At 35.0% G+C, this 27,400-nt stretch overlaps 4 protein-coding genes across 8 annotated transcripts in view; 3 read left to right on the forward strand and 1 right to left on the reverse strand.

Annotated features, from left to right (window-relative positions):
- Positions 1-17,012, forward strand: part of LOC115240341 (facilitated trehalose transporter Tret1-like) — a 21,934-nt gene extending 4,922 nt beyond the window's left edge. The window contains exons 3-5 of one of the 3 annotated variants that reach the window (XM_029815426.1): positions 4,616-4,871; positions 14,295-14,596; positions 14,699-17,012. In XM_029815426.1, the coding sequence (XP_029671286.1) occupies positions 4,801-4,871; positions 14,295-14,596; positions 14,699-15,987 (1,662 nt within the window). In that variant the 5' untranslated portion in view covers positions 4,616-4,800 and the 3' untranslated portion in view covers positions 15,988-17,012. Of the gene's footprint in view, positions 1-4,615; positions 4,872-7,248; positions 7,810-14,294; positions 14,597-14,698 lie in introns of those variants that run through there. The other 2 variants (XM_029815427.1, XM_029815428.1) reach the window with 2 other exon arrangements.
- On the reverse strand, positions 16,798-18,162 carry LOC115240344. Its single transcript, XM_029815431.1, has 2 exons — positions 17,972-18,162; positions 16,798-17,818 (listed from the first exon to the last, which is right to left on the reverse strand). The coding sequence occupies exons 1-2, from the start codon at positions 18,024-18,026 to the stop codon at positions 17,166-17,168; spliced, it is 708 nt and encodes a 235-aa protein (XP_029671291.1). The 5' UTR covers positions 18,027-18,162; the 3' UTR covers positions 16,798-17,165.
- Positions 18,163-18,343: 181 nt separating this feature from the next.
- LOC115240343 lies at positions 18,344-21,724 on the forward strand. Of its 3 annotated transcripts, XR_003884766.1 has the most exons (6): positions 18,348-18,629; positions 18,714-19,106; positions 19,176-19,332; positions 20,743-20,878; positions 21,225-21,522; positions 21,626-21,724. XR_003884766.1 is itself a non-coding variant. In XM_029815430.1 (5 exons), exons 1-5 carry the CDS (start codon positions 18,567-18,569, stop codon positions 21,350-21,352), a joined length of 774 nt encoding a protein of 257 aa, XP_029671290.1. In that variant the 5' UTR covers positions 18,344-18,566; the 3' UTR covers positions 21,353-21,524. The 3 variants fall into 3 exon arrangements, 2 of the variants coding, with proteins under 2 accessions (XP_029671290.1, XP_029671289.1); XM_029815430.1 differs by lacking the exon at positions 21,626-21,724 and having other exon boundaries at positions 18,344-18,629; positions 18,817-19,106; positions 21,225-21,524; XM_029815429.1 differs by lacking the exon at positions 21,626-21,724 and having other exon boundaries at positions 21,225-21,524.
- LOC115240340 overlaps positions 21,721-27,400 on the forward strand; it is a 13,387-nt gene continuing 7,707 nt past the window's right edge. The window contains exon 1 of the mRNA XM_029815425.1: positions 21,721-21,785. The gene's annotated coding sequence lies outside the window, so the exon portion shown is untranslated. The remainder of the gene's footprint in view (positions 21,786-27,400) is intronic.

Consider the following 27,400-nt stretch of genomic DNA (forward strand, 5'->3'; position numbering starts at 1 on the left):
TCAATAGGACGGATAAAACTACGTGTATTTATCCGCAGAATACAACGATTTAAAATTCTAAACTCCATTTAATATTTAAAAAAATTGTACAAATTTACACACAAATTGTATTTACCATGTAAATTAAATACGTATGTCTTTTCTTCAGACGCGTTTCAATACTAATTGTAAGACATACAATGATCAAACTTCGAAATAATCAGCTGATATCCGTTCTGATCAAATTACATAATTCTCCGGAACCATTTAACCGCTGTCAAAATTTTTTTCGTCGTGATTAAGAATATCACGTTTCCTTGATACGTGAGGAAATCGGTTAAGCAGATAAGTGTCATGCGATTCTATCTACAAAGCGATTAAATTCGAAAACTTTAAAGTCAACGTTTATAGTTTGTGCCCGGCAAATATTTGTCTAGAAACTAACAAAGTCCAAGAATTGCTTATTTTGACGGAATGAATGAGGTTTTTGTTCATTAAATCCTATTTGTTTCGATGTATCTTATCAATTCTTATCACAGAGCACGTGATGTAACCCCGAGTGGTCACGAGCGGACTTTTATTACTCTTATCGATTCTCGTGACTCTATCCACCGGTAATCGGTGTAAATCCGACAGTAATTATCGATATCTCGTTCTGTGTGATGTGAAAATCACGAGTAAATATTCAATTTATTATCTAGATCTCTCTATCAAAATATGTTCATCAAGTGTAAGGGTCACTTCGACCAAACTCCGATTGATTTAATCGTTGATTAATTTACATAAAAATTTCTAACGATATAAAATACTCGTATATAATATAATACAAATTTTAAAATTTTGCTTTTAGTCAAATATTGAAAATAATATGTACAAAAGCAATCGCGTATGGATAAACGATAATTGAAGCTATTTGTTCGTTTAACTTTTAATTATTAATAACAGCATTTAATTATATTTAATTAATGAACAGTATTTAACAAGAACAATTGTTTATATTAAAATGCGCTTTCTCATAGCGGAGTCGATCAACCGTTTTCCTTGATATTTTTCTACCATGTTTATGCATGATTCATTCGAAGACGGAAAGACAAAGCTCACGCGGCCACTCCTGATTCGGAGTTAGCACGAGTCAGCCTGGCGTCACTTGATTATTCCGTTTGGCTAGAGATGATAATAATAACACGCGATTAGATCACGATTGATTTGCTGCTCTTTGTGATCGATTCGGTTGCTCTTGCGTGCATATGGTCACGCATGCGATACGTGATTCCGTCGCCGGCTGTTTCTGCAAAGCGAATAAATAGCGAAGAGCCGTTGACCCGCGTGGCTGGTCGCCTCGATTCTTCTCAACAACCGGGAGATAAAAGTCTCTATCTAAAAATAGATGCGGAAAAGAGAAAAAAAAACGATATACTTATGACGCTCTTTCAACTTGTTTTGTTCATTCACTAATTGTCGCATCGTCGGTATTTTGTGGCTAGATATTATGGATCTAATAATGAAAATATTTTTCTTGCATCTTTATTTCCGATTTAAATTCAAAGCTTTAATTTTGAATCTCCGTTAGAAAGTTAATAGAAAAATAATCGTAAATATTTTGCGTAAAATAATAAAATCAAAAAATTACGAATCTCGTAAGATAAATAGAATCGTAAAATTATTAGATATTATTGATTATTATGATTATTTATCGTAGGATCGCATGAAAGGGTAACTTAAAATATTATGTTAAATTACGGCGTAACGAAGAACGAATTGTACATTGTCAACACCGAATAGACTTTCTTTGTCAAGTTCGTCCTAATATTAGAAAAGGCGAAGTCCATGTTGTGCCAGCCGCGAATGCACTTTGTTCGATTGAACACGTGAATCAGTGTACCATTGCAATATTTTTTCTTCGCATGCCAAATGATCACGTTCTATGAAATATCGTTTTAGAACGAACGGATCGTGATCAGGAATCGCGCGCGATCAGCGAAGCAATCATCGGAACTTTTCCACTTATTGTCAGCGGAAAACTTGTCGGACGGGTATTCTCATTCATACATAATTAACGAGTCGACCGACAAGACTTTTACTTTTCCGATCGCACTGTTCATTCTTTGTACCTTACCTACCCAGACAGCACAAGGATGTCCTTAGGACGTCCAAAGGGCATCCAGGACATACATGTAGGATATCCTGAGGATATCCTATTTTAATCCTCGGATCTCCTCTGGATGTCCTGAGGAAGAGTAAATGATAGCCGTACACTAGCCTCTGGAGAATCCAGGGAGATCCTGTGGAACATCTTAAGGATTTCTATAGGATATGTTAGGGATATTTTTCATACGTTAAAAGGAACAAATTCTAAAATTTAAATATAAATTAAGATTGCGTTCTGTTATTTACTACCAATACTAAAAATCTAATACTAAAAATAGTTCACGTTCTTTAAAATTTGACGTTTTCGTGCTGTACATGAATATTTTAGGTTTGACTTCCGGGTTTGAGTCGTGTAATATTTTCAAAACAATCCAATATCTGAATTCCCTATGTTGGGATTGCATCAGAAAAATTGAACTGATAAAAAATAATTATATTTTTAATTTCCTGTTAGTTGCTCTTTGCAAGCTTTATATAATTCTCATGACCAAATCTCAAATACGAGTTCGCGCGTCGCATAGCGGTAAACAAACGAACTAGCGGTTGAATACTATTTTTTGTAAAGTTTTTGGAATGTTGCGCATAGTAACATTTCTCATGAAATATTAAATAAATAATAATTTTGAATATATGAAAATGTGCGCATCAAATTCAATTATTAATATTAAACGAAATTAATGTTAACAATTAATTGCACATGTATATGTCCTCTGGAAATCCAAAGGACATTCAATATAATAGACAGGGCAGATATCCTACAGACATCCAGGGGTTATCCAGGGGACATTTATAGGACATTAATACTTATTACAATACTTAAAATTTCTAAATTATATTAAATAGCCTACATAACCGAAAGTAATCATGTATGCATATTAAATTTTCATAAAATATATTTATAATAATATCTTAAAACATCCTACAAATATCCTGAACCATCCTGGACATATTCAGGATGATCCTGAGGACGTTTTGTGCTGTCTGGGTAATAATGCACTATAAAACGTACTTGAACAAATTATCTAGATAAGAAATATAATTATTTTTTATATAGAAATAGCAATAAATACACACGTTTTATTCTTATGTGATTTTTTAAATAAACAAAATATTTTTAGATATTTTTCTTTGATAAAAAAATATGTTTTTATATATAGAGTAAATATATTATATATTTCCATAACGCGGTAACATATAATAACATTTTTTCGAGAGGTATAAGATATATATACAGATACTAATTTAACTCATTGCAGCACGCGACAATCGTAACAAGCTCCTCAATTGATTAATTACCGTCTTTCTCACGATGCCAATCGACATTGCTATAAAGGGGTTCCCCCTCTTATCTTCTTGCTCTTCGAAGAATCGATTTTTCTCGAAGTAATTAAATTGCTCGGCTAAATCCGTGACAGTTTCAGAATTATTTTTTCATGCACGAAATATACTTTTACATCCGCGGATTTGCATTTTGTTCCCAGATGTCTAGTTTTACCTTTAATGATAAAATTATAATTAAACTTTATATAAGCCATATTTATCGAAAAGCAACACAAAGTATGGCATATTTGCAATTAAATTAGCAGAATTGAAGTTTATGATATACATTTAAATATTAATATTACTGTTCCGAAAATAGCTTCAATCTATAATTTTTCTTCAATTATTAACAATTATTTAATTGTACTTATCTTTTCAGCACAGGATTATCTTAAATTGTTTGAGAATAAATTGCAATCCCTATACCTGAGAACAGTATGCCTGAAAAATTTAATTGTGTATATGTGCGTTAATAATTATAGAAGACAATATCTTGAAAAAATCATATAGAGAACTGAATTTGAATTTGTTTTTATGAAGACGAGATTTTTTCGAAGATTAGATCGAAAATTTTACAGAGACTAAATGGCACCTTAAACGCGTTTGCCAAATGAACCGCATACGAAGTACGACTTGCGTAATATATCTTAATCTATCGCCGACAGTCACATGGAGTCTGTAATCACTTATACCGGCGATAAGAGTGCGGACGTTACAAAATGTCCACGGACGCTCATGTAAATAACAATAAATCATTTATATTTACATTTCTCTCTCTCTCTCTCTTTCTAATTATAATATGTTTATTTGTTATACAATATTTTATAATCACATGCATACAAACATAACCGTATATTTCCGCGGTAGATTTGCATTTAGAAATATCTCAAACTGTCCCGATTTTATTTTCACATATATTTCGAACACTTTTTTTTTAAATATTCTGTTGCATCTGTTGGAGCGAATAGATTTATTTTAACAAAACTGTTTTTAAATTTTGCGAAAGTTTTAAAAAAATAGTCACAATAAATATATTCATGTATTTGCATTTATCGTTAGAGATAACGCACTTTTGCTAGAAATCTTTCCAATTTTTAGTAAGTAAACGATACCAATTCGCTTCTTCTTCGCGCGAACGCGACATGCGGTCTGTTTTTTGCCTTAACAGAGTGCAACGAACGTGAATATTGGCATGAAAATAAGTGGAATTAAAGAAAACAAGATGAAGAAGCACATGACTGCTTGGATTGATAGTGGCAAGCTCGTGACCACGGTTTGCCCGATAAACCATTGGGAACATTATAAATTTAATCGACCACAACTGGCCACATACGTGTTCAGTCATTCGCCAGCATGTTCAGGAATAGGAATTACGAGACGTTTAGCATCAACGAGCCAGACGTATCGTCGCCGCCACCGTCTGAGTGAGTACTCTAATGTCGCTGCTTCTTACCCGTTCTTTTTGTTATCGTTATTTCGTCATTCTGATATCGTTGTTGATTTGAAATGGAACTGGCGCGTGATGCCCTGACACGCTTTACGATTCGGATAAGATAACGATGGCTTTCGATATACGGGATCGTTCTGCAGAATCTCGCGATCGGCAACTCCGCAAATCATTAACTTTCCTTACGGTCTTCGTTCTTTCAAACATTTCTTATCTGAGACTTTAATTTTATGTGCATTTTTATATATGCATATTACAACAGTTTTTTTCCAATTACGTTATTCCGTTAGAAACGGAAATGTCAAAAGTGAAATTGCTCGTCACAGGAATAAATAGCGAATTTTTCATGTTTTTTTTCGCCTTTAGGAGAAATCGAATAATCGTTCGTAAGATTTCAATCCCGTTTGCTCGAGGGGATGATTTACGTGCTTGCAACCCGATTAAAAATTAGACATACAAATCATGTGTCTCGTTTTCTAACAAAAACACATTAAGTCATGAAGTGCTACTTAATATATATATAAAAATACGTCACATTTCTGCATGTTTGTAATTTTATTAAAAGAATCTCGCATATGACGTTCGTCTAATCGTGTCATATACATATAGACATGCGACGATTACGATGTTTGTGTTAATCCGCGTGACCAAGTACTCCCAGGCCGAGGTTATCTCGCCTGTGTCCACAGATTACATTTACCGTGAACGTGCGATTCGTCATGCTCGAATTTATAATGTGACCGTCGGATGCATCAATATTGACTGATAGTGCCGGCATAATCAGGCAAACGCAACTAGAAACCGAACCAGCCCACTTTTAAATGTTTATTTAATATTTATACTCGATTCTTCGATGGTATAATAGCGCATATATATTAAAAATAATGCTATCTTTCGAAAAAATATATACATAAAAGATTCAATTTAATTATATAGCCCATCTATATTTAATCCAAATGGTTAAAAAACCTTCCATGCACAGCTGATCTCTCTCTTCTTTTATTTGTTTGATTTATATGTATATTTTTCAACTAAGCTCTGAAATAATGAAACCATCTCGCTTTCTATCACACATGATACCGTAAAAATAGAAAAAGACTGAGTGTTACATAAATGTTAAATCATTTCGACCGTTATTATTATCTTTCATTCGACCTTATCGCGTATATTTATAAGTGCTTACATCGTCATTGCTTTTTATCACGTTCAGATTTACATTTTTATATAGAGAGACTGGTCGTAAAATATAAATTTTCATTTGCGCGTTTTCATTGGCAGAACACAGTCCAATATCTATCTTTAATCCTTTTTTTTTCTTAACGTATTTTTTCGTTTGCCTTATGAATATTCCGTAAAATTCTTCACTGATAACACATACATGATAGATGCATGATAGATATGGTAAATATTGTGATTTCGTAAATAATATACGCGATTCCATGCGCGCGGAAAATATTTTCTTTTTTTTTCTTTTTTTGTTACCTCTGCTCGGCAACGGAGAAGAGACTACTTTGCGATGTGATCTGCGAAGTTCTTTTCAAAAGGCTGGTTTTATCTCGCATTTTACATAAATACGAAGTAATGTTTCACGAACAACAATCGTGACGATTTCACGCCCGGCCACCGCCACGGCACTATTTTTCTCAGATAAAGAGATGACCGATCGTTTGTGGCCGAAGCTTTTTATCGATACTCGAGATAGAGATTACACCTCATTCCATTAATCATATAAATGTCTAAACATTTGAAGAAAAAAAAAAAAAAATGCGTCGACCTTTATGACGGCGCGTCGATTGGTAACATTGTTGCGATAGTTTGATAGATTATCTTTCGTTATTTTATCACTGTTATCGCCACATTATTATGTGCTTTATCGAGAGCATTTCTTCGATTAGAAAATCATCTTTAAAAGAAGAAAATCCGTGATATATTTATGACATTTAAATTTATATATTTTACTTTTAAAGTTGAAAACTTTATATAAACTTTCCTTAATATATCTCTAATTTTCTTTTGTTTTGCATAATTCATATTGCTATTATCGTATTATTTATTCCGCAGAGATATCGGTATCATTAATAATAATGGGAAGTAAAAGATAAATTTTTCGCGATAATGAATAACAAAAAGGAAAGTTCAGCGAAAAGCGAAACGACCAATCGTATCGGTTCCTCGCGAATTCCCGTGTTTGATCGATTGTTTGGCGCTTCCGTTTTTTTTTTTACATGTCATGATCTTAACCTTCTTCCGTTGAACGAAATTCGTGCGTTCTTCTTATCCGTCCGCATGCGCTTTGCTGTCAAAGCTTTTTCTCTCCCTTCTTTTCTCCCCCACGAGGCGAATTCGCACCGCATATAAAGCTTTCGCGTAACTTGTAGCCGTCAGTCGCTTCGAGCGAGGCGTGATGTAAATAACGTATCTTGATATCGACCGTTCGACCTTGGCCTTAGTACACGTGACAATATTCATCGTGAACACGATAAGGGAAAAGAAGAGAGATTCTCTATCGAGGGTATATCGACGAATACGAGAGCAAAAAACGAGAGGATCCGCGCAGATGTATCGCCCGTGGAGAAAGACCTTCGTAGGCTTTTACGAGATTGGACGTACGATTGGACGCCTTCTGGCCAGTCTCTGAGAGTAAAGTATTCGGGGATTTTAGAGAATCCTCGAATAGAGAAAATTGTGGCCGCTTTTATACGAGCCCTCGTGTCTGGAAAGCAGAATCCGTGAGGGTGCGAAGGAAGGGGCGAGGAGAGAAGCTCGGCGATGAGCCGGCAATCTTACAGTGATACAACATTGTGATCAGCGAATTGTGATATATACTTATACGTTACATACACGATACGCCGGTATATCGTGTAATTTATTGAAGAGGAGACCGATTCCCCCATGACGACATTCGACATGGCAGAGTGAGTAGACGTAAACACATCACTTTTCTGTCATTTTTTTCAGCTATTCTTTTCGAATCTTCTATTTTTCTGAATTCTCGTTGTCTCCTCTGTGCCTCTTGTAATATTCCATTTTAAATATAGAAAAGATATAGCGTGGTAGAGCTAAAAAAAAACGGGACTGTTTATTTCGCTCGCTCGCTCTCTCTTTTTCTCTCTCTATTTCTCTCTCCTGTGTAATCGCACGTTTCACGGCAGCACATGGCATTTGTAAACACGTAGATCGAGCGAATATTCATAGTAGAAATTGGAACAGTACATTTTTGCGATATCGTTTAAATATGTGATAAGCATTCACATAAATTCAATCGTTACATCATTATTACGTTTTCCGCTATATTAAAAATTCATAAATTTTTATATGAAATTTCTACTTTAATTTCAAGAGCAATAAACAATTTTTTTTTCCTAGTAGAAAAATATTGCATACATATCTTTGTTTCATTCAATACTGTATTTGAATAGAATCGCAACCGAGTAATTGGTCAAACGTGACTTTGAACAGAGGTGAGAACCGGAATAAAATCGAGAGTTGTCAACGTAGCGAATATATACGCCTGATCAACAAGTGATTCTATGTATATCCAGAGCTCTGTTTACAACGATCGGAATATCACGCGCCATAGCATTTTATAATTCTCACCTTGCTCCGAAATCGTATCTCCCGTCTTCTCGTCGAGACCAGTAAAATGCGTGATTAACGAATCTCTGAAGGACCTATCGGAGGCCGCGTTTAAATTTTACAAGCATAAGTTTTAAAGCTGCTCGAATATCAACCGTGAACGAATCGAGATAGATTTATATTGTAACTGCTGAAGATTCATCGATCGATACAAAGCGTAATTGATAAAAGTTGAATTTTTTTTAACGAGATAATATTGTTTTAACTCGACTCTAAATGAAAACATTTTTTCTAATTTTTAATCTATTTAATATGAAAACCGTGTTCGATGTTATCGTGGTTTTATTTTATGCTCTTCGAAATGGAACCTGGCACCCGTGGACTATGATCGAATATAAAAAAAGTTGTGTCATTTTGTCGCTGCTTTTGTCACGTCGTCGGACGCGTTTTATGATGTATGCGACAAAGCCCCGCCGAGAGAGATACATATATTTAGCAATTTTCTCAGCGAACAGAGAGAAAAAATTTTCTTTTCTTTTTGACATTTGATAAATTTGTTAGCCGCCAAGTGCAGCGGATATTATGAATAGCTGATAAAACATTGATGCCTGTATGACGTGTGCTGATGCAATTTATCTATTAATGTTATACCAATATTGTATGAGACAAGTGCGGTCGATCTATTCGTTGTGATGTATTACCGATACCGTAATTACGGTACTGTCGTCATCGAGCTATTATAATACGTTAATTGACTTTTAATGATATGAACCCGTCTACTCCTCTTCATAAGCTATACATTATTACAAAATTATGAAAGATTTGAATTCAGTATCACGTATTTCAGAAATATTTACGTAATCGATAATCATTTTATCCATATATATTTACTTATCTATATATAGCTTCAGAATACGCAATTAATCGTAATATTATAAATTAGAATAATATTACATAATCGGATCATTAATTTTCTCGAATTGATAACTCAACTATTTATTTATAATATTTCAACTTCATTAGTATATTATTTAAAAAACGCGTCCATTAATTTGTTTTTTATTCGAATAGCGTAATTGCAATAAATTAATACACAATCGCAATGCGTCGAAGATGAGCGATATGAAATATTTTTAAATTTAGGAAGATAAGGCGGTCGCGTAAAAGTTGCATAGTGCGTTTTTGTTATATCTGCCTTGTGAGAAAATTCGTTCATTGACGGCGGAATCGAGATAATACAGGAAATGAAGCGGAAAAACGTAGGTTCCGATGAACGATGATGACGGACAATGACGCTTTCCATTTCGTATCACATTTAAACGACGGTAATGCAGGTTCTCGTCAAGAACGACACTCCTTCTTCGTGACCGTAAATTAATAATGATACGATATTTAGACGATAATAATAAATTTCATGTCGCTGGTACACGCAGATGCGTGACTCGGTGTCTCTTGTAAGAACGAAGAAATACATACGTTGTTATTAATATCGCATGGATTAAAGAAAGCTTTGAGAGAGTTCGTATTTTTTAGTATCTCTAGAAAAATAAGATCAAAGTGGATAGAGAGAATATTACTGGGGCGAGATCAAAGATCTCACTACCTCTCCCTGAACATTAAGTGGCCCGAGAATTTTTTGCGGCAATATTATCTTTAAACGATGACGCAATCCACACTGTACTACGGACCAGCATTGAACTTCGAGCTAGCGAACACAGAGCGACGATGACGATCTGGATGATTTTAGAACATTATCGCGATGCGCGAACCGTGAATTATTGGCACTCGCAAAAAAATGCGAATTATTTGTGCGCGATTATATAGACTTGTTGATATTTACTGAACGATCGGAGAGCGTGACTCCCCGATTGATCGTTGCTGCATCTCGATGCAATGTGCAAATATCGTGTAACGCATTATAATATTACTATTGCTTTTCGAGACGATTTACAGCCACCGCCGTCGCTATCTGCTCTCTCATATTTATCTTCATTGAAGCGGCGTGATGTAATTAGACTATTAATATCAGGGACGCGTTCGTCGTTTGTTCGATCAGGCGTGATATCTGCGAGAAATGTATTGTTTATATATATGTGTGATCGCGTATGATTCCGTTGTATTGTTGCCAGGAATCTGCGAATCCGCTTGGCATCATCTTGTAAATTATTAGATTTTATTACGCTAAAATTTGTAGATTAGGCATCTGAGAACGGAACTAGAATCAGCTGATCGAACCTCATTCTCATCTTGTTTATATCGTACCCGATTTGATTTTTTCTCTCTCTATTCTTTTCAAAGACTTAAATAATTTAATAGTCAATTTTTAAATCATTTTTTTTCTCCGTGAAAATAGAGATGTTGCGAAAAAAATTATTGCTTTCTTATTTTATCTCAATAATTATATATTATTTCTCTCACATGATAAAATTCGACGAGCATTTTTTTTTTTTAATATGAACTTTGAACTGCTATTGTTAATATTGTATTTCATGTTTAAATCAAAAGATTGATGTTTATGTGCATGCCGCTTAGCAAGAGAATTAAAAAAATCTTTCGAACCTACGCATTCATACGAACGACCGATATCTGTACGTAGCATGATAAAGAGTAATCGCGTTTCCTCGATTACTCAGAACCACAAAGCCGTGATTCAATTCTCGCGCGCAGCTTTTATATGAAATATTCTATGCAGAGTATCTTAAAAAATCATTGGATATTTTTTTAATAACAGATTCTTCAGAGCCAATTTAGAGTCAATATTTCTTAAAAAAAAAAAAAAAGGCGTTATTTTTCGCACCCTGTACCTTTATAATTTAGCATCAAATAAAAATTCTGTTAAACTAGACTCCACTTGAAATTAAATATAAAATATAGTTTTATCATCTATTCGGCTTCCCGACGTTTAGTATGCGAAAAGTGTCTTCTTTTCCAAAAGTTTATTTGAAAATTAGCGATATGTATCTTGATATATTCGCTAAAAAAAGAATCGACTTTAAAGAATCTGTCGTAATAAATCTCATGATTCGCGATGATTCAGCCAGAGAATTGAATTTTATATTCGGTGTTTTCATTTTGTAGCGAATCTACGGGTGAAGGCTATCTCTGGGTGTCACTTCGCGTCCGCGAGTACATAAATGCGTTTAAGATTTTGTTGCGGAAAATTCCGTTGACGCGATGAGGAGGTGGTTGCGTGGACCAGCGTCCGATGGAAAATCCTTCTTGCGAAATCGTGCGTTCTAATTCTGTACGCGAACGGACGAGCCCCTTAAAGTGTCCTCCGATTGCGTTTGTACGGCCTTGCGATATGTTACAAAGTCAAGGTGTAAGAAAAAATAGCCAGCATACGTCGTGAATACGCTCTCTTGGAACCGCTTTGTCTGTCAAGAACAGCAGCGATGCCTCTTTGTTCACAAGCGTCACTCTGGCGTGGCATTTAGAAAACCGTCCTCTCCTTCCGTAATTTGGCAGATGGACTTGGAAGATCGTAAAACTCAATAGTTACATTGCCAATAATTTTAACCGGAAAGATTATCGTCTTTAGCTTTTTGGTACGAACTATAATGCAGAAAAGAATTTACTGTAAACACGAGTTTTTGTAAAAATGTCCACTTCTCTCTCTTTGTTAAAGAGTCAGACATTAAAAACTATCGCTGTTGTTTAGGAAATTCCGATAATGCTATCAATTTGCATACAATTGTAGGATTTCGGAGCAAAGTGAATGGATGTCGTGAACGTATGTCACGATAAAATGATTGGAGGTCGCAGATCTATGAAAATAACACTCGCGCGCGCATGTAAATTTCACTTTCAATTGGATTCATGATTGCGAAACACGTGTTGAATCTAACATGCATATTCTGACCGTCGATCAATACGTAGCTTTTCTCTTACGTTAGAGTGATTCGATCGATGTCGTCTTATGATCGGTAAATTTAGTTGATTAATTAATTCGCGCATTCGATATATAATAATAAACAACAATGATTAATACATAAATGTGCAAGTATATAAACATCATTAATTAATTCGTTTATATATATTTACAAATGATAAATTAATGCGCTATCAGTAATCTTCACGAAGACAGTGGTAATTGTCGATGCAGGTGTGAGTAAAGATACCGAGGGAAAAGTCTGAAGGTGGATTGTGCAATATGATAAATGGTTCACCGACCGCTTAATATTTTCTATAATTGCGGTAAATATAAAAATTGCCGGTATACGTAAATCACTTCCTCGATGTGTAACAAGCTGCACACGTCAAGAAAACTGTTACTCGCGGTTTCGTCGTTCTCGATGAAAAGGTAAACAAAAACGCGCGCGAGAGAGAAGCGGACATATCTCTATTATCACAAATTTGCATAAGGCCTTCATATTTTCATATACTCGTGTCAATTTATATAAACGATTGCAGCTCTTTTTTATAACAAGCTTTTTTTTTTGTTTTTCTTATCGTTAGTCTTCCATTCGAGAGTCGCGGTCGCATAATTATAGCAGAATTCTACGAAAAACAACAGGCGTCTTTGTTTTGTCGTAGGTTAATACAAGTGTACATGCCGAATCATTTCTTTATATAACAGGTTTTCCCATATTCCTAAAGGTCATGGTACTCGACGATTATGTCATCCCGTACGCATAACTTCGCAACCTTCGAAAAACCTAATCGATCGTTCCTTCACTCGTGAAGGTTCTGTTTCGTAATTCTCGTAAAGTAAATATTATCCTACCAATAAGCCACTGTGCAACGTTCCTGATATACAAAGTGTCTTAAAATACCTAATATACATGATATTCCGTAGATATATATCGGAGACTAGTCCATGATAAAAAAAAATTTTCTTTTTCTGAAACAAAGTATCGCGTTCGTTATTAATCAATCCATGTCCCCATCTCACACTTTCTCTCTCTCTCTCTTATTAGCAATTTTCAATATTCCCTTCTTTTCTAGATACCTATGCGATATCGTTTCTATACCTAAGGCGATACTTCGACAAGCTGTCAAACATTTATATAAATATATATATATATATAGGTTGGTTCTAATTTTAGCAACATCAAATCTCTCTCCGAGCCAAATTTGTGATCGGCGAGATGTGCTCGACTGCTACGAACTTTACGCTCAAGTATTTAGACTTGTTGCAATTGTCATTATTGACAGACGAATCCGGTTTTTATCTGGCGATGTTTAATGTGGAAAAATTTCTGCGTTATATATGTTTCACATTTGTCGCGTTATCTGCGATGAACAAAAATAATTGTTATCTTCACACGATAAATAGCGGCAAATCTGTGTTTACATCTCTCATTCTCGCGAGCGATATATTTCTGATGAAAAAAATTTGATTGCAAACTTTATACTTGATAGAATGATCTTAACGAAACGATCATAACGGAAACGGCAAGAATTTCGTATTAAGTAATCGATTTTTATCGGTTTGTACATAAATAATACGCATGTATATTAAATATATACACAATTATCTGCCTAGCGTTGTCGCATTATTATCATTCGGCATATCTTATTTGTATAAAATATTTACTAATACAGGCAATAAATCTTGCTTTTACATAATTTTAAAATAATCAAACGTTTTCGATATTATATTACCAATTAACACAAACGCTATCTTTGCGCTTTGAAATTCTGCTTTGTCTCATTAGAAATGCGGAGCGTGCGCGATTGTAGGAAATAAGCTGCGAAAACAAAATTCTTGCTCGTCATTAACTTTCCGTGCGCGAAAAAACGTTTTACGTGTTCGCACGATCGCAAATAAATACTGCACGGTTGCAATTATGTATAACGCTAATCGTCACTTTTATTGCAGAAAGAATAGCGACGCGCAAGATCTGGAAAAGACCTCGTTGGTAGACTCGGTGCTGCAACCGAAGATCCAACCGCCCACGCTGCTGGATAATGAGAAGACGGATGTGAACAATGATCCTAACGGGGACGTTCGAACACCCAGAGGAAGCGCCGTCAGGCAAGTCCTGGCCGCGCTGGTGGCCCAGCTCGGCACCATCAACACGGGCATGGCATTCGGCTTCTCCGCCATCGCCCTGCCACAACTCCAGGAGCCGGACAGCATCATTCCCATCAAGGAAGGATCGACGGAAGAATCGTGGATCGGTACGTACGAGATAATCAATCTAACATGTTTTTTATTCGCTATAGAAAAATTGTAATTTGTATGTGAAAATATATATCTATTTATTTTTTCTTCCTTTACAGCTAGCATATCCTCCATCGGCACGCCAATCGGCTGCTTGGTATCCGGCTACATGATGGATATGCTCGGCCGGAAACGTTCGCTCATCATCACGGAGATCCCGGCTCTGCTCGGATGGCTGTTGATCGCGTTCGCGACCGACATACGCATGATATACGCCGGTCGTTTCTTCGTCGGTCTGGGATCGGGTATGGTGGGCGCGCCGGCGCGCGTCTACACCAGCGAGGTTACGCAGCCACATCTCCGTGGGATGTTGACCGCAATCGCAAGCGTCGGGGTCAGCACCGGGGTGCTGATAGAATATGCTCTGGGAAGCATAGTGACGTGGAACGTTTGCGCAGCAATCAGCGGTATTTTGCCACTAACCGCGTTGCTATTGATGTTCTTTTTCCCAGAAACTCCGTCCTATCTCATATCGCGCAGCAAGCCGGACCAAGCGGAAAAGGCGTTGCAGAGGTTTCGCGGCAGTACTTACAACGTGAATCGGGAGATGGAATCGCTGGTGGAGTTCTCCAATAAGAATAACATTAAACGACTCACTGGACTCCGGGAGATTGTATGCGCCTTGATAAAACCAAGCGCGCTGAAGCCGTTCACCCTGTTGTTTCTATACTTTTTGATATATCAGTGGTCGGGTACCAACGTTATAACTTTCTATGCCGTCGAAATTTTCAAGGACTCAGGAGCGAGCCTGAATAAATATTTGGCCGCGGTCATATTGGGAATAGTCAGACTCATCTCCACGATCGTAGCTTGCATTTTGTGTAGAAGATGCGGCAGAAGACCCCTTACGATGATATCTTCTGTTGGCTGTGGCTTGTCCATGCTAGGATTAGGTGGATACATGTGGTTTAAGAATTACAGTGTCGAGAATGATCTTACACTCGTCGCCACATGGATCCCAGTCTTTTGTATATTCTCGTACACCGTCACTTGTACCATGGGCTTCCTGGTTATCCCGTGGGTGATGATCGGCGAAGTTTATCCCGTCCAAGTACGCGGTATTATTGGCGGGTTGACCACCATGTGCGCGCACTCATTTGTCTTCATGGTGGTGAAAACTTATCCGTTTCTCGCCAATTCGCTTACTCGTCATGGTACGTTCATTCTCTACGGCTGTATATCCTTACTCGGCACAATATACTTCTACATATGTCTTCCGGAAACTAAAGGTAGAACATTGCAAGAGATCGAGGATTATTTCTCTGGCAGAAGTGATACTTTGACGACCGGCAAAATAAGTAACAAACCAAAAGTTTTAGAAATTAAGAAAGGCCAGATATTACCGTAAAAAGGACCACTCTAACCGTATAATTTTTAGCGTCCGACTATTTAAAAGAATCTATCTTAGTTAAGAGAGAAGAACGCATTTGCTTGTATCGATTAAGTTTAATTGAAGCCGTTCTGCCGAAGAAAATGAGATGAAAACTAAAAAAATTTTATCTATTTTATTAAGGATGTTATATGAAATGGGCAAAGTACTCAAAAAATCTGACGTTTGCTTTTTGACACAAATATATATTTAAAAAAATAAGATTAAATATTTTTTAGACAATTGACAATTATAAGACACAAATGGACATATTTTATTATTCTACAATATTATTTAAACAAATTACCAGAGAAAAAATATATATTTTTGTAGAGGATACATATTTGTTCACAAAGCATGAAACTGATTAACTATATATGTATACTTAATAAAAAACACTACATTCTTGTAACATCAATTATAGAAACATAATAAAATATTATTAAAATAAATTAGCAAAAATATATAAATTCAACTATAATCTTCAAAATTTTTCTCAATTATGAAGATATATATAAAAAAATAAAAAAATAAACAAACTCAATACGCCTTAATAAAAATATGCGCAAAGAAAAAAGAAGGTGCTATTACATAATTACATTATAGTATTAAACTGTATGTATATAAGTAGCTTTATTACATGTTATACATATATAAGAATAGCATGTAATGACAGCTACTTATTATGACAAACATAAAATTATAGAAATCAGAAGCCAATTTTTAATTCATGATCATGTTGTATATATCTCACCGAGAGCCATTATTTTATGGAATCAGATCGAAAAATTTTTTTAAGTATATATTTATTGTAAACCATAAGTAACCAAATGTATAATCTGATCACCATCATGTACAATTTAGAATCGATATTAATATTAATCAATGAAAGTATATAAATATCATTTATTATATATACCTATAAAATGCTTTAATGTGATTGTTGTTAAGCTCTAAATAATGAATGACTGTACAAACGACTTATCTTTTATAAGAAAAAAAAATGAATTTATTGCTGATTTAATTATTTCCATGATTTTTCTTAATTATGCCTCCTCAAATTCTCTGATTTGTCTTATGTAATATCGGTAATACAAATTTTAAAGGACACAAAATTAATTAGCATAAAATTTATTGTTACTTGATTTATACATAAATTATAGAATTAAACGAGGTTTGTTAAGTTTTGCTTCTCTTTTTGCTTTTTTCTCATCTATAAATTTTTTTATCATCTCAGCAGGTAAAATCTCGCCTCTGAAAGTCCTTGGTATTTTTTCCTTGTTCAAAATATTTAGTCTCTCTTTAACGTACACCCTAGCATCAAATGCTTGTGCTTGTATAATTTTATTAATTAGCTCTGCCTGAAACGCTTTCTCTCTCTTTACGTTTCGCTTATGTCTCAATTTTGCCCATATAAACCGCATCTTCTTACGTAGCTTCCTTCGCTTATGTTTCTTTATTTTCTTATGCCTGATCACAATTAAACGTACCGCACGTTTCTCAAAGATTTCTCCATTTGTAGGTAAATCTATAGACTTTTCCAATATAGGTAAATCATATCGAATGGGTAAACGCTTTATAGGCTCTTGCAATGGAGAAATTTTTGTAACAGGCATTTCAATAATATTTTTTATTAAATTTCCATTTGTACGTATCCCAAAATCTATATTAAGCGTTCCTGGTATAAATTTGATATCATCGGGCTTAGTATTATCCAGTATGCCATGACTATTGGATGTTAAACGAGATATTACATTTACATCACAATTTGATTGTTTTGTTGAGTAACATCTTGCAGTAGCAATAGTACCTGAAAAATAATAATAAAAACATTGTGAATATTATATATATATATTATTTTGCCCATATTTATAAAAATCATATATATATATATGTGTGTGTGTGTGTAGCAATTTTAGGTTATTGCTTAATTATGCGGATTTTAGTTGTCACATATACGCACTTATTCTGCCCACTGCAATTTTGCGAAATGCAGCGCATAATATATTGATTGACATTGTCTAAATAAGTTTATCAGTAATAATATTAATTTGCTATCATCATAATTTTTTGTCGAATTAAATATTTTCACAATACACGTTCACGATCCATATTCATTTAGTTCGTGCAAATGCAAATATAGATTGTCGCCAACTTTAGCATTAGACTGATATTTTTATATTACTAGATAGAAAATTCTTAGAATTACTAGATAGAGACTCTAGAAATTTTCTACTCGGTAGCCAATAGCTACTTCCGACAAATTCGTCATACGACCAATGACATATCATCCTTGATGCAGTGATGTCAAAATGGAGACTCTCTCTCCAAGACAATTTGGAGTTGGCTCTCTTGACACTAAATATAAATAACTATTATTGTTTACAGTTTTGACAATTCGAACGAGAGAGATTTAGATCTGAAAAAGATAATATAAAAAGCTAGGAGATATTTTTACAAATGCAAGATAGATTATAAAGTAAAATTGTTTATGTCTACATTTAAAGAGAGGTTATATTAATTGATTTATTTCAATATATATATACAATGACACGTGTATGCATCTGTTGCAAATATCGTGTAATTCAAACACATGTCACGACAGACATATCGCTTTACGGGTGAGTATTTTAGCATCCCCGTGATCTTCTGACTATTGTATCCCGATATTCAGCGCAAAACGATCCGCAAACGATTCTCTCAAGGTTACCAAAAAATGACGAATTACTGAAGAAATGGTTGCTTGCGATCGGCAAAACGGAGAGGAAAATCTGCGAATCGTCGCGAATATGTTCACGTCATTTTAAGGAAGACGACTTCAGATACAGCATAGTCGGAGGCAAACGTTTTTTAAAGCGAGGTGCGATACCGTCTCTTCATTTGAATGAGGAGAGCAAGGATGATCGGTTTTCTGACACTGGAGACGTGGTGGAAACTATGGACAACAAATCGTTAAATATTGCAATATTGCAAGTAGATGCTAGAAAAAATAATCAATTGTCGAGTATCATTGGAATGAAGGTGATCGCTGAGGATACATGCGAGAATACTGAATTTGTCGCTCACGAATGCGATGGTAAAACACAAGTGCCTGAAAGGTAAGCAATACAATGATGCTCTTCCATTGTATTTAAGAGAATATGTCACATAGAAGGCCTTTTCTTTAGAATATCAGCTTCTTCGTTAGACTCTTCTTCTTCAAATGAGCCGGAGAAGAAACATAAGAAACATTTATATGATGTTCGATGGGAAGAGATTTCTACATCTCCGGTGCAAGCTAAAATTTATTGGGAAGTGGCAATTAAAAGAATTACACGGCAAAAGGTAATGCTGAGAAGCTTACGACAAAAAGTCAAAAGGTTAAAAAAGACAATCCTAGAGTTACGAACTCGTGTCAAAAAAGCAGCGAGTAGTGATTCGCAGTGAATATTGTAAAAATTGTAAGAAAACATCAATAAATTTTTAATATTTTTAATTATATATATTGTGTGGGGACAAATCTAATATATATAAATTATACACACACATTGTAATAATCTTTTTTAATTTTTTGTATTTTTTTCTATATATTTTCTTTTTCCCTTTAAAGTTAGATACATGAATAAATAGTATATAACTCTTTTTTTATTCGTTTTATATATCTATAGTATGTTTGTGGAAAACTTTAAGCATAAAAAGTATAAACAGAGCAGATAGAGTTCCTATTTGAAAATCACTGAATTTCTAGGGATATATACACAGACTATTTGATATGTATAAAATATAAATATTTTACGTCATATTTACTTAATTATTTTAATTATGACTGCAAAAAATAGGATCAGTATTACGTCCCCATGATAAACATGGTTACAATCATTATGTATCTTGGAAATAGTTATCATCATTTCCTGCTAGGGAATATATTAGCTCCATCTTATATATTACAATACGAACCAAAAAGCGCTTGCGAGAAAGCATTTATCATTCCATAAATGTAAACTGAAAAAATCCATAATAATAATTTTTTCAAAAATAAAGAAAGGAAATGTGCGTGTCTCGCCTTATCTGAAATTTATTTAAAAATTATGATATTTTGTAATTTGCAAACTTTAGTATATTTTATATAGGTACATATATATTATATATGTAAAATACATAATATATTATAAACACGCCCTTTTCCATTAATAAAATCTTTTTTGTGTTAAAAAAACAAAGAGTATAATCAGTTATCAAAAAGTGTCTATTCACTGGAAAAATCTGAGAAGCTTGTAATTCTCATGAAACTTTTTTACCTTGAAAAGTCAGAGAATCTTGATGGAAAATTTTATTGGAACTTAAAGAATTTTTTTTAAAATTGTTCCATTATTTTTTTTTTTTTTTACGTTATAAGCAGTCGGCAATTCATCGATTGATCAAGTTACCAATCAGTACAACGATATGTATCCGTGTTTTCCTTTACAAGATTCAAGGGAGTTTTTCAAGATTTGAATAGACATTCTGATTATATATATTGTTTACATTGTTTGTGTGATATATATTTTATCTTTCTAATTTTTGAACACATGTTTTATGTCAAATTTTCAAACAACATTTTAGTGCTCCGCGTTGGTTTTATCTACATCCGATTTGAATTTGAATCGCTATAAATCCGAAATTTTTTGTCGATAATCTATCGATGACAAAGTGTGTCAGACAAGCATGAAATAGACAACACAAACACCGAATGACTTGTGATTAATGTTTTTGCAGACGGCCGTTGTCGAGGACGAGCCCATGGGGAGCTCTCACTGTTTTGTAGCGGACCATTTGCCACTCACCCTTTGGACATTTGTTACGAGTTGTTGGGCGCTTCGATTGCTATCACCTTTTGGATTATTTGGAGACGGTATTGCTACTATCGATTCTATGCAAAATTTATAAACATTGCAACTTTATCAAACAATTTCTTCGCTTTAAATATGTATTACTTAGATTTGAAATATTAGAATGTAAATAAGCCAAGCTCGAATCAATCATTCAAGAGTTTAATATCAAATTCTTTTTTTTTTTTTTTTTTTTAGCAGAAACTTAGAATTGGTAGAAAATGTATAAATTTGGGTAGAAGAATTATATATTATTTCACAATTTTAAAACTATTTGACAAAATAATTCTGCAAGATTCTCTTTAAAAGAGAAATCCAATTTTAATTTCGTCGAAGAATCTGTCATTAAGATTAGGGGTTTCTCGACAGGATCCTGCAACAAAGTGGCTGTTGCGACAATAGGGAAATCGAAAACTTTTGCACGCACCCTCGAATTCAGGATGCTAATTGGTGGGTGGTTAGCTCGTAGCCACCAGCAAGTTTTCCAAGATTTATGAGCGCTGTGGCTAAAGGCGTGAATAAGCCCGGGTCACAGTCGGTAGGAAGGGTAACGCAAGATTTTGAATTAAATGTCAACCGCACGGATGAGACACGAAACTAACATCGTCTAGCCGCGATGTCTGGGAATAACGACACTGCCAGCAACTTCGCGCATTATTTCCATCCGGTAATAAGTTAACGACAAATGTTTTGCGATGATCTGAGCGACGATCGTCAGGTATGGACGAGATCTATATATAATAGATTCGAAAATTGTCGATTCATTGCAGTTGGTGATTCATGAATTGATAGATTCGGAAATCTAGACATAAAAATAGAACAAGGGTTGTCTACGAAATATGGAGAGATTTTGAGATTCGCCGATTTACGCTTTAAAGTTTAAAGAGAAGATTTAGAGATGCGGAGTTGTCTGGAAAAGTAGGAAGAAAGGTACAACTTTTATTCCATTTGAATAATTCTGTTTAACGAAATTTACATTTTAAGAATTACGATAATTTAGGATACTCTTTTTGAAAAAAATGGGATTTACGATATATAATATGTTCTTTTTTATAATTCCCTCTGTAATGCGAAGATGTTTATTAAAATCAATTACGTAGCTTGTCCAGTTTCTAACGAGCCTTGTGAGCCAGACGAAAATTACAACTAAATTGCAAAACACGGGATTTCGTCGTAATTATCACTTGTTAGCCGGCTTTGTCGTCTATCGCTGCTCGTTCGCGCTCGAGCGAATCTCATGTTGGTTTATCCACGCACCCGTATACGTTACCGTTAAAGTATGAAAAATGATGTATCTTGCGCGGGGCTTAATGGTCCATCCCCTTTTTCCCACGCACGTTGCTCGCGCGTACTCGCTGCGGCGAATCGCTTTGAAAAATAATGATTCTATCGGTAAATATATCCCTTCCTGATAAAGTATCTTTATCGCGAATTGCCGGAATCGAGGGTGGTTGAGGCGAGAAAACTAAATAAAATAGAAATCAGCTTTCAAATCAGCTTTTGTAATAATCCTCCCTCGAGTATTGGGTTAGATCCACGAAATTTTTATACATAGTATTCACATACATTCTTTATATTTTTTAAAAATTTTATAAAAATACGATATATAATATATGTATAATAAATGTTATATATATCTCCGCTCGCGCAAAAAACAACCCTCCAAAAGAAATAAGAAAAACGAAGAAAAGCTATAAATTGGGGGTGACGAAACTCGGCAAGATGCAAAGTCCATGGGGCAAGTGCAATGAAAGTGCCATTTGGTACAGCACACACGGTTCCCCCGCGTGCTCTTTGTACCTAGCGACGGGTATGTACAAGCCACTTTTGTTGTCCGCTCGATATACCAGGATCCCGCCAATGATGACGATCATCGTTCAAGCACTCGAGAGAGAATCGTCGTTATTTTATTCTCGTAGAGAACAAGCAAGGAATTGAAGACGTAGCGACAAATAATTAGAAAGAGAAAGCAAAGAGGTGTGTACTTAAAATATTAAAGACTTGTTATTATGAAATTTTTAATATTAAAGTCGATTTTTTTTTTTTTTTTTTTTTTTTTCAGAGGAAAAGGGGAAGAGAAGGAAGAAGAAGAGAAAAATTCTTACATACTTCTTAAAATAAATTCCTTAAAACATTAAATTAAATTAGACTACCATAATCAGATCTAAAAATCGATTGGATAATTAATTGTTACTCTGCTCTTTCTAATGTTAATAATTTTTAAAAATTATTCGCCTTTCGATTACTCAATCACAAATACTATAAAACTAAGACCCGTGTGTTTTCTCATCCGTTCAATACCGACGTTTTCTAGTGTCGCCCTAACGAGCCTGTTTTCCTTTTTTTCTCCCTTCCTCTTCGTGTGACAACCCCCGCCTTCCCCCCTTCCAGTTGACAGAAAGAACGCTCGTGGCATATATCGCTCGCGACGATATATCGACTTCATACGTGTCGCACTTGGAAATCGCGGTGGTTTCGTCCCAATAATTTGGATCCCGTATTTTGCCGAGAGCGGCGCGTAACGCGGGAGCGAATCCCGGCTACCCTCATCGCCAAAACAACCACCCTTGCGTACGTGAGCGGGATGTGTAAGCGGGATCGGGGCGGAATCGGGAGCGAGAATCCCAAGTTTCGAGTTCGTGAAAAAGTTCGACGGTCGTCCCTTCACACTCTCCGGGCTCTCTTTTTCCAGCAGAATGCCACCTCCCGCGATATCGAATCACCGCCGTGTGCTCGCGGTGTGCGTCGCCTCGTTCGATTCGAGTTTATTTTAGGTCCGACTTGAATGGGGTGCGAACCGAACCTAAAAGAAGAGAGAATCGATAGTAATTATATCCGAAATAAAAAGTAAATAACCGAACGGAGAAATTGCCGGATTAGCCGGGTTTAAGAAGAATTTATAGCAATGCGTTTTGTAAAATTACTTAATTCTTAATCTTTGAAATCGACCTTTCACGGAGAAAATATTATAGTAAAATTTACAATGTAATTTTTTGTAGTCATAAAACATGCTAACATATAAAAGAAATCACAATATTTTTATTCAATAATATTATATATACGTATATTTTACAAAGGAGCATTGTAATTGTTCAAACATTCTGATACACAAACAAATGCATAATTGTTAACAAACAATAAAAAGAATGTATAATTTACAATTTTTATAATAAGAAATATTTTAAAATGTCGTTATATTTTAGTTTTAAAATAAATGTAAAAGAGAATGTATTTTTTATATAATTTGTACTGTAAAATTTTCTCTGTGTAGAAATCCTCGGAGTCCTTTAATCCTATCGTTTTTATCTATTTTAATTTCCGAAGAAGACAGCAATCGGATACTTAAAAATAAATCGCATATTTAGAATTAAGTTATATGGAGTAGGTCTTTTTGCACTGCGTGACAGATATTTTTTTTACCACGCTGGAAAGGTGAACCTTTTCGGCGAAAATGCAAAGATTTTCCTCGAATTAAATGGCACCATTCGAGATTGCCCATTTCACGATTTCAGTTTGTGATATTCTTAAAGTGTATTAGCCCTCGTCATGAGTCCCACGGGAGCAATCTCTTAGAAAGTTTCATTCGAGTTTGGCTTCCGCTTATATACATATATTCTTCTTATCGTGTATGTCGTCGCTAGAGAAATTCGAGATGAAATCGATCGAAAAATTACCAATTTATAATCTAATTTTCATTCGCGAGCCAATTCGCACGCACTCAAAAAAATGTCTTGCTGATATAGGTAGATTTCTAGGTGTCACAACAAAAATTTATCGCTATTTTTTGTATCTGTTAGAATATTGTCTGTTACATATAGAATTTATAGCAGCAATATTCTAATAATATCTTCTAGAAAATTTAGGTCCCATTGCCAAATGTTAATCACTGCATTGGATAAATATGAGTTTCGATACTACAGCTAGAACGATCTTTGTGAGAAATATAACTGCCAATTATAACTGCAGCATCGAAAAATTGAGAGAAATTGTTTAAAAGAGCTAGATAGATTGGGCGCATTATACAAATATGTTATATGTGAGGATTATATATTCATTTGTTTCTTGTCGCTAATTTTTTCTGTGTACCACAGTCAAACTTTATAACAAGTATGATTGGCCTTAACATGGATAGGCGCCACAGAAAAACATTCTTTCTAAATTTCACAAACAGTTCAGATATAAATTCTGTCTCTGTCACTTAGATTGATTAAATGCGAAACATATGCGATATCACAGTATTTGCTAATCATTTATGTACCTCAGTTAATTTTGCGCACCCAGAAAATTTTTGCTGTAGTTGCAATACCACTTTTTTGAGTGCGCGATGCATAATATTCTATAATTGAAGTTGTTTACGTTCACAAAAGCACTAGAAGGAAAAGAACAATAATGATAATATAATATTTTATAATATATATTCAAAATCAATGACGAAGTATAACAATGATTCAGCATTGTTTCTCGAATAATTTTTAGAGATTTTTCCGAATTTTATTTCTCATTTATTTCGCCTTTATGACGTTTGCCGAATCTGGAATATTGCGGCGCTTTATTTTTTTATTTTTGCAAGGAGCAAAAATATCATTGCGAGAGCTTTGTTAGCGGAAGCACGCGCGGATTCTGCGTGATGCATCGACAACACGGCGTGGGAGTCGGCCGGGTGGAGCGGCGCGAGGGCAGAGAGGGAGATGCTGCTGGACCGAAATCTGTCCTCAGTCGTGCGCGACGCGCCATATGCGGTGGACCATTTGTCAGCCCGCTCACAAAGGCCAATAATCTCGCGTGACACGTGTGTCTCTCCCCTGATAAAAAGCGTTACGTGTCGCGTCGCGTTTATGGAGAAGTTTTTCCCGCAACGCGCGACAGAGAAATTTCGGACGTCGTTCGGTACAGATTGTTTACAGGACGCGGGATTCCAACAATCGCAGTGCGTAAGAATTGCTCTTATTTTAATCGTCTTTTGATATTAAATTCAGTTAAAAAAGTTTGAAGAAGTTTACGGACTCAGATTCGCGAAATGTTCTCGCTCCCCTGTGGTTCGATCTGGAACACGTGGTACTCGCCGACGAAGAAATTCCATGGAATTTAGAGTACCTTGCGATTCGAAATATGTAAGTCATATGTTTTCATATTTATACATACATGTATGTAAACTTAATAATATATGTGTACTATATATGAAATAATGCAATTATTCGCGATAATCTCGTCGTGACTATCATAAATTATACTCGTGCTTTCTTTATATTTGCTGTAAATCTATCTCCATTACTTTGCGATAAGTAGCATAAAATAAACTCACATTTAATATAATTTATTATTATTATAACGGTAATAGTAATTAAAGTTTAATCCTTTCAACTATCAATAAAATTAAATTATTTAATATACTCCAGATTTGTTGGAGAGAACCCGTAATTAAAATCTGATGTGATTGCGACGGCGCATCGTTCGTTAAATAATGCAAACTTTCGGACGAAATAAAGACTCGTTTGGAGTGAGAGCTCCTTACTTATTTAATCATCGAAAGCGCGATAGGAAATTAAAGAGAGTCGATGGAATTACGCGCGGCGCATAATTAAAGCGCTCTCTCGAATAGCGTAAAAAGAAGAAAATAGAACAGTGTACGAGATAGCCTCTAATTTAACACGAGATTTTAAGCACCTGTGTTGTAAATATTACGGAAATCTGGATAATTACGGCCTAGGAGGGGGAGGGATAAAACACCGGGACTCGACCGGGTGGGCTTACATTTATTAGGGGCGAACAAAAGCGGCGAGATAAGAGCGCGCTGAATCACGGCCCGATGAGACACGAGCGTGTAAATGTGCTTTCGGTGTAGAGCCGTGAGAGCACTTAACAATTGCTTAAAATAACCAGGATGCAGCGTGCGCCGCACACTCACGGCGGAAAATGGCCGTTGGGCGCGTGCCGCTAAATTCGGACCAAATTCGAGAATCGAGATGCGTAGCGCCGATGCAATTTAGGAGGACGTATTTTCAGTCGGACGTGTCGAGTATGTTTATATGTATTTGTAGTTATTTATTTATTTTGCACACGAAAAATATATCCAAGTGATATGCGCTTACAGGAAAAAAGAAAATTAACAACAATATATGTATGTATTTTTATAAAAAGTAATATATACGTATCTCTTATATATAGGTATGTGTTTATCAATTTTCTTTTTTTCAATAAAAGCTTATATTGTATATATATATATATCTTTTAAAAATATATATTATATATATTTATATATGTTATATTTTTTATAAAAGAAAAAAATCTTATGCATCGATTCAAATATCACGACTTTCTCATTAAAATTATCATCAATTTTTATTAATACGGAGATTGGGCACAAGCAATTACTAAAGATATCGATAAGGACCGATTACCATGATCCTTCTGCTGGAAGAATAAGATAGTTGGGGAGATCTTTACAAACTTTTCGATGTTTCTGATTTCCAAAATAAGAAAATCTGATAATCTTTTGGTCTTTCTTTTTCCACGGAGAGTTTGGCCGCTTATCTCACTGAGGGATA

Source organism: Formica exsecta, unplaced genomic scaffold (assembly GCF_003651465.1).
Source record: "Formica exsecta isolate Colony F162 unplaced genomic scaffold, ASM365146v1 scaffold425, whole genome shotgun sequence".
NCBI classification, from domain to species: Eukaryota; Metazoa; Arthropoda; class Insecta; order Hymenoptera; family Formicidae; genus Formica; species Formica exsecta.